Consider the following 8,685-nt stretch of genomic DNA (forward strand, 5'->3'; position numbering starts at 1 on the left):
GGTATATATTCCCAGGAAAACATTTAAGTTCTGTAAGAAATGGGTACGTACTGGGAGAAATACGTGCTGGTTTTCTGAAGTGAAAACCATTTAGAGAAATGTAAAATTTTGGAAAATTCAGGGAAAAAAAGAATAGTGCCTGAAAACTTGTTAAAAATATCTTCACAATGCTTTCTGCTCCTTCGAAAACTTTATTTTTAACCACAGTGCCTTCTGCTGTGTATTTGCTAAACTTTACAAAATATTTTTGTATAAAGATAATTTCTTTAACACAAAGTTATCTAGAGCCTTAAATTCTAGGTCCTCTGTACACCTCAAGAATCAATTTCTGAAGACTTGTATGGCCTTTTCCCGGTTGCCCATAGATTCATTTCCCAAGCTGAATTCCAGTTGAATGCATTCCTGAGAAAGGAACTGTGGAAAAACACAAGATGCCAACTTGTCATAATAATGTTCCTTAAAGCCTACCAATTTTTACTTTTTTGGCAAGTAACATTTCCTTAAGGAAAACAACAGAAGGGTGTCTCCTCTTGGTTGGGGCTTAGGCTACAGCTGCTTCTGATAATAGCACACTGTAACCAGGACGCATTCTGGGTAGCGAGGTCTCAAACTATTAACATAATTTCCGTGCCTTTCTTCCATCTTCTCTTCAATTATTTGGTGTTGCTGGTACTCACTGCTAGTTAATTTCAAAACATATACTTTGCTAACAGCTTTAAAAAGTAACTTATGATAGCTTAAATAATTAGGATAAATTCAAGTTAAAAATGCATATTACTATCATTTCCCTATGAAATATGTGAGAATTTACAACCTTTACAAATAAAACTAAATGACTACATATTTTTAAGCCACAAAAAAAGTTATAGTACACTTGCAATATTTGTTACTCTGTTTATTAACATGTTGCTATCTACAGTAAATATTCCACAGGTATATAGTGGTAATTTTTCTAAAATGTCTTTACTTTATCTTTTAATGCTGTCAGAGAAGTGTACCTTTCAGTATAGAAGACATATGTAAAAGCTACCTTATCTATCACTTGAAAATTACTACCCATGCAGACCTTTGACCTCTAAAGCATTAACAACTATTTAGCAGAATGACTATAGCTAATGGAGCTGACATACAGACTGTATTTAAATTACAGACAAAGAGTGGCCACAATTTGGCGATTTTTGTAAAGTAAGGTGTTTACGAGTAGTTTTAAACTAATTCTGGTATGTTTCCATTTGTGTGTGTGTTAGGTCTTCTCTTTGGCTCCAACTGAAGCAGGCATTTATAAAGGTAAACACAGATAAAAAAAGGGTTTGTAATATTTGCATGGCAAAAAGGGACAAATAGGCACCTTTACTGTTTGTGGATCTGTAGCACTCATATTACCAAGGAAAATACCTATCCTGTAAATACTTTGATGTTCATTGCATTGTACTTACTTATGCTTAAGCCCAGAGGCACACAACTGCCAATACTGTCTACTCCAGACATCCCTATGGATGCGGTATGCAGTCATGGTATAGAAATTTAACTGTAATACATTTAAAAACCTTTTGTTTGTATGACCTTCTTGCTTCCCGTGGTACGCACTACATATGTTATGGATTAATGTTACCCAGGATCTAATTAGTTTACATCAAAAAGGATAAAAAAGTAGCAGGAAGTATTTTTAAATTTAGCAATAAGTATTATACACATGTTGACATTTAGTTTACATTATAATTAGAGTTATGAATTTAAATAGCATAATGATCTGTCCACCTCTTAAACCTTTTATGTACTGAAAATAAAGGTGTGGATCAGAAAACTCTCCTCTGCACGTACATTAGGATTTGATTTCAAATGATAACATTGGAGTATGGGAATGGTTTCAGCATCCATCCTGATGACCTGCTGAAGACCTCCCAATTAATCTGAGTTCACAAACACCTGAGAAACAAACTACATACATTCCTCTGGATACAATTGTTTCATAATACTGTATGTTTGCAAAAGATCAGTTTGCTCATAATTGCAATGTGTCTGATGAGCCCCTAAGCAGCCTAAGTTCAGTTAAGTATGGAGATGTACCTCAGCAAAATGAAATCAGAACCATTCCATTATTAACGATAATACTTTGAAAGCTTTAAGATATTATAGTGGGCATCCAATTCAAGCCTCAAATAAGTTCAGTAATCACATTAAAGAAATTATTTCCATAAGTAACGTAGAAACAAAATTTGCACCTCTTCTCCTTATATAATGGAGATCCTTTGTAGCAGAAATTATTTGTCTCTAAGACAGACAGCTCATCAGAAGCAATGTATTAACCACACTAATGCATCCTACTGCGGAAATACATTTTTCCCCACTCTGGAGAAATATAAACCACTTATCATCACGAACAATTCCTCACCCTCCCATCCAACCCAATCTGTTTGCAGCACAGCTGAGCATTGTAAGGCAAAACATGTCACAGCTAACGGCTGTGTTGTGAAACTGTGAATGTGCAGGGAAATCATCATTGCTGTCAAGTTATTGGGAAGAGTTTCCCCAGCGAAGCTGTGCTTGGCCCTGCGCGTTCCCCCCTCGTGCACCCCACGCATGGCACGGGCTGCACTGTCCACGGTACCAGCGACGGACGGGGACACGGGTGCGTTGGACACCACAGCGGCACGAGCAAGAGCGGCTGGGAATTCTGAGGAAATCGGGGCATGTCACTAAAGGAGCAGAATTCCTCAATCCAGCTACCGGTACCTTATGCTTCTTGTGGTACCCTAAACTACACACAAGTGCTGCACAGCCACTGCATCAGATCACCTGATGTGAGCAAAACAGACCTAATCAGGGCAAATTTAAAGCAACCAAACATAATAACGTTACACTGTGCAATGCATAATGGAGCTATGAGACACAAACACTTTGCGTCTGCATTTACCAACAAATGCATTTGATTCCTACTCAGTTCTCGGCACAAATTCCAACAACACGCTGCACAGCTTAAACAGCCTCTCTCCTCAGTCGTGTCTTTAAAAACTACTGTGCAAAGCAGCATACAGATTATTAGAACTGAATAAACTCTTCACAAAACAAAGAATGCAAGAACAGATATGTAAATTGCAAGGATCCAAAGTACAGACAATACATGGTAATAAATGATCGTACCTTTCATCCAATCCACTACTTGCTTGGGCGTCCACTTGCTAATAGGTTCCATAACGAGAGCCATCATCAGATCACTTTATCATTCACACCAAAATCAGAAAAAGGAGAGAAAAAACGTATCAGAGCATGGCTGAGCTAAGAGAGCTGTAGGATTTTACAGTGCAGTCCAAAGAAGATGATGCTTTGTCCCTCCAGGTTTCTCCTGCACTGATTCAGTAATGTATAAAATTACACTGCTTGATCAGCTCTGGCACCTCCCCCACTGCACACAGCCTGCAACACGCTGGAGCACAGAGCCAGGAAATGGTGCAGTACGTATAGACTTACTTACAAAAGCCTCTACCCAGTGATCTACTTATTAGACTGGCACAAATATAAAATTATATTACACAGAGAGCAATTCAAGCTGGAGCCATTCCAGATACTGAGTTTTAAGGAGCTTTATTCCAACAAGCTCTGGGATCTTCATCAGGGAAAATATCACTACTGTAACTTGATAGCAGATTGTCTTGGCTTCATTGTGAATATGCTGACTGTCGCTCAGTTTAAAGTGAAGATAGAAATATCAGAATATCACTTGGCATCTGGCAAAATGCTGAGCATCTCCATCTTTACAATACAAAATGTTGCTGGAGTCTTATACTATATAATCATGTAATTCAGAATGTCAAACACAGTATAAAAAGTCTTACCCAAGAAAAAACTATCGGAAGAAAACTCTTTTTTCTGGCCACATTCAGAGCCAATATATTTCCTTCTATGAGCTGCTCATTTCAGAGTGAAAGAATGACAGCAACAAAGAGTAAATTTTTTACTTCTACAGCACTTTAATATAGATGAGTATAGCAAGCATTTTGATTCAAAGCACTGGGACCATAAATCATCTCTCCCTTTTGTTAGGGAAAAAAAATATGTTTAAAATATTCCCAATACCAAAGTTTACTACCCTTTCATAAGATGAAGGTGAAACATTTTAATGAACTGTGCCAAACAGTGCTTTTTGGACCCATTTGTGACTCTATGCACCTCACGCAGCACAAGTTCTGCATCATGTGGTCGAAGAGGTGCATGCTTTCTGTTTGATCCATTGTCTGAGATATGCAGCCTCACTATTTTATCTTAGGGGGAGAAACTCAGATTCCAGAAAAAGAGACAGAACAAAGCAGTTCCACCTTTCTTTTCAGTAATCTTTCATCTGTGCCTTTTCTTCCTGTAGTGCTCCAAGTAAGGGTAAGAAGATGATACTGATACCATGTCTGCCTCACTCCGCTGGGCTGTGTTAATTTACCCAGGCTGAGAACTGTTCCCTCTTTCTTACATGGCGGAACATAAAATACAAATGGAATATTTATGCTATACTGTTTCACAGTTCTTCCTTAAATCTATACAGATAAGGATGCAGACAGGCATCCTTTTTTTCCCCCTGAAATGTCTCTGAAGAGATGTACCATTCTCAGTTCAGTGTTACACTCTAACCTTTTTTATTTTTCTTTTGCTTTGGGAAGTAGTAAAACTAGTATTCTATGATGTATTTTGAGTGCTCAGAGTACAGATCTCCTTTACAAAAGGATTCACATCAATTCTCCTTCAAGAAAGCTGTTTGCAGCTGAACAGCATGTCAGCTTCCTCTGTGAGTTTTGGGAGACCACTTTCAGTAGCTTTAGTTCTGTCTAAATAGCTGACTGCTTATAATGGACATAACAATGACAAAGACTTCAAACACACAATACTTCTCTTTTTAGACAATATTGGACTGGAACTGAGATAATGCAGAATAAGTATTTCTGTTAGCTATTGGAAAGCTGTTTGTTTTGGAGCTCTGCTTTCTTAAAATTTTTTTCACACAATGATCACCTCTTAAATTCCTTTAAGTTCAATACAAGCATGGAAGAACTTGAGATAAGCTATGTTGTGTATGAATTTAGTATTTGGATACAATTAGACGAAATAATCTTCATTCATGGTTGTTTGGACTATTTCCCTAATTCCTGTAATTTGACAGACATTCTGTCAATGTCCTTTTGTGTTGTATTTCCTACCCGTGCATGACTGGGCAGACTTCAGGGTTTTTTATATTGTGACATACTTTTGCAAGAGGATGGAGCCTGATTTCAAAGTCCATCAATGTCAGTGGGAATACTTCCATTCATTTTAATTATCCTTGGATGACAAAAAAAGGCCCCAAACTATTATTTTGGAATCAGTACTTTCATTTTCAGAATGAGAACTTTTAAAAAACTTTCTCATGTCCTGTTACTGAGGCTCCTCACCACAAACATGGTTTGCAGTCTCATTTATTCATACTGTTGCTCACCACCATGATGCTAGTTCAGGCAGGAACTATAATTTATCTGAAAGACTTTTAGTATTAGATAATCTCCTCTGTTTTTCTTTATTACTAGTCACAGTTTGTCTGTATTTTGGGATTCTACAACCCTCTGGACAACTGTCTGCTTTTTCTTCTACTTCTTGAAATAAAATATTTAAAGTCAAAACTGGTAACTCTGTTTCTCTCCTTCCTGAGCAGACAACTTATTCAGCTTCATTATCCATTGCATAAATTGGTGTGCCTAGTCATAGCTTGTTACGAACCATTCTAAACCCAGACAAATGTTCCTTTAACTTATCTCATGGGTATGTTCATCATGGCAACCTGTGGATGGTGGTACCTGCGTATTTCCTTTGATTCTTGTTTTGTTATTTCAAGTCAGATTTATTTCTCACACTCTGTCATATGAGGATGTCACAGAAACATGGCAAGCCTTGTCTAGATGAGAGAAGGAGCCTGTGACAGACCACAGACCTCAGTAATGGATACAACTGAGCAATAGCTAAGGCCAAATGGAGTCAAGATGTGTTCAGACTATTTCTGTAACCACAGTTCAAGTCAGTTCATAGCACTTTTTAATATAGGCTGTCCAGTATGCCAGCTGAGGTAATGACTCTGAAATGAGTAATCATGGAATAAGCCACCCATTGCACCTAGCTATCATCCCTACTACTGACACGGTTCTAAACATAGCTGTGCTAGAGTTCAATAACCTAGCTTCACTTATTGTCAGCTATAGGTCACTGTAGTAAAATCAAGTTTGAAAAGTCACTAAACAAGGAACTTTTCTAAAAAATAAGCAAAACTGTAATCCTTACAGCTATTCCACATGTTTTTCTGTCCATTTATTGCAAGGCTTCTGCCTAGATCTGTCCCCCAATCTACCTAGCATTGCTTCCTAATACCCACATAAAAGAAACAATGCATTCCCATGACTATGTTTTTCTTCCAGGCTGAATATAGCAAATCAAGAGAAAATAAGATCAAGGAACGTCTTTCTCACTATTATTCTATCTAGGTCATGTAAATGAGAAATACTTTCTGACTGAAGTCTGCTTAGGCATCAGAGCAAAATAAGGCATTTGAAACAGAGAAACGAAACAGACCTTTCACTGTATGATGCAACCTTGTTGTCAAAGGCCTATATAAAATAATCTGGTAATTTCAACCGTAATCACGGCTATCATCTTTGACAGCGAAGGCCTAAGGCTGAACAGACTGGTGGAAAGGTTTTGAGTCCTTTCTTCTTCACCGCAATAATGCTGGCAGTTCAGCTTTTCAGCACTGCCTGGCATCTCCAGGATTACTAATTAAACCATCATTCTCTGTTTTTTCATGGTCACTGTAGGAGGCAGTTAAATGTTTTTGTGTATTTCATGGCCAGTGATAACTTTCCAATTAATGATTATGCTCAAACCTGGTAACACAGTCAGTATAACACTTAGAGCAATCATACATTTCTTGCAGTTTTCATTTGGTAACAATTATTCTCATATTCTTTGATGAAGAAATAACCTGTATGTTGTGAAGTCAGTCCTTTATAAGCAAGTTAGTTTAAGAAAATCTTGACGTCGCATTTGATAGCCATTATGGAAAACATAAGCATGCAGCTTCAGATTAAATCAGTCATGACAGCCCTGAAAAAGTGGTATGTAATATTACAGCTTAGGACATCTATAATTTAAATTATTAATAGAAATATGTGCAAAACCTCTAAGGAAATTACTGTTGAAATCTTGGTTATCATTACGGTTTTTTATCATATAACATCCATGTATTATACAGCTGCTTTTTGTGAAAAAGATTTTTAAAAAACAGAATGTAACAAAATTATTAGCTTTGATCAGATGCATTCTAGGCTGGTTCTGCCTGATGCTGCTTTCACACAGTCTCTTCTTTGCATCAACTCTCAAGACTTGTCTCAAAGATGGAGGGCAAGAAAACTGCCTTTGGTGAGTTTGTAGGAGAACAGCTTGTGCTAGGAGGAACAAAAACCCCAGCTTACATTTGTGATAGGGATCAACAGACCTTCCTATTTAATTACAAAACCTTTGCCTTATTTAACTCTGAGTTTACAAGCTGAAGGGTTGGATGTTGCTGTCCCCACCTAAGCTCAGAAGAGCTGGAGGCAGTTCCCTGTGCCTTGAGCGGCCCATAGGAGGGCCGTAAGGAAAAGGGAGGACCGCTCCCAACTCCCAACAAGCATCAACAAGAAAGTGCTACATGATAGATCGATCCTGCTTTTGAAATAGGTTGGACATACTCAGCGAGTGTATGCTCTGTCTTCTCCAACATACGCACCAGCTGGTGCTGGGAGGTATTTTTGCCCTGTGCAGGCATTAGCCCTCACTTGCCTTTCTCTGGGATCTTGCCCACTGTCAGGGGCTGGCGGCAGAGGACATCTGCTCCAGCCAGCCGGGGCCGCAGAGCCCCGAGTGACGATGGTGTTAGACATTCTGGAGTGCCATCTACTGGCACCGCACTTGGTGCTCAGCCGTGGAGCCAGGCACCCGCCACGGTGAGCACCGAGCCCTGCAGCAGCAGCAGCGCCTTGCCCTCTGTGGGCACTCAGGAGTTTCTGTCACCTGCAAGACTTCTTTCTTGATTAAGCTGTAATGATGGGTGGAAGCATTACCGTGGGACTTCACCTGCACCCACTCTCAGCAAGGTGAAGTGCATGAAAATTTTGAACTTTGAAAGCAATAAATTTTTGGCTTATAAGATAGGAAGCAAGTGGTTAATTTTTACCTCTGGTATTTATTGTTACAAGAATTTATAGCATTTCCCATAGGAACCCACTGTAGTCTCTGCTATTCAGTCACAGGTACTGTATTAATATTCCAGTTTTTACATGGAGCTGCATTAGAAATGTATATTTTTCATGCTCCATTAGGTGATATAACTGTTAATATTAATGTGTGTTAGTGATAATATATGATATCTTACATTAATTTGGTATTAAAATGCCCTTAACAAATGGTTTGGAAAGGAGGACTAACATTGCAAAAATGCAAGTAGTATTCAGTTTTTCAGGACTATCAAGAAATTATTTCATAATCACTTCCTAAAAAATATGTTTTGACATTACTGAGATGTTTTTGTGCAGTGCTGTTTTCTTAGAGTATTTTAGTGTTCACAAAAGCTCCTACTGTGACACCTCTTGAGGCTGAAGTTCTCTATTTAGCCGCAAAACACGTATAGTATGGACAGAGGCA

General features: G+C 38.4%; 1 protein-coding gene across 1 annotated transcript in view; it reads right to left on the bottom strand.

The window, feature by feature from the left end:
* The window catches only part of LOC102053859 (connector enhancer of kinase suppressor of ras 2-like), a 213,110-nt gene extending 208,982 nt beyond the window's left edge, over positions 1-4,128 (bottom strand). Inside the window, exons 1-2 of the mRNA XM_055727544.1 lie at positions 4,088-4,128; positions 3,142-3,215 (exon numbers count right to left, since the gene is read on the bottom strand). Coding sequence (XP_055583519.1) covers positions 3,142-3,215; positions 4,088-4,113 — 100 coding nt within the window. The 5' untranslated portion in view covers positions 4,114-4,128. The remainder of the gene's footprint in view (positions 1-3,141; positions 3,216-4,087) is intronic.
* Positions 4,129-8,685: the final 4,557 nt, after the last annotated feature.

The sequence above is a fragment of the Falco cherrug genome, chromosome 15 (genome assembly GCF_023634085.1).
Source record: "Falco cherrug isolate bFalChe1 chromosome 15, bFalChe1.pri, whole genome shotgun sequence".
In the NCBI taxonomy this organism is placed as follows: Eukaryota; Metazoa; Chordata; class Aves; order Falconiformes; family Falconidae; genus Falco; species Falco cherrug.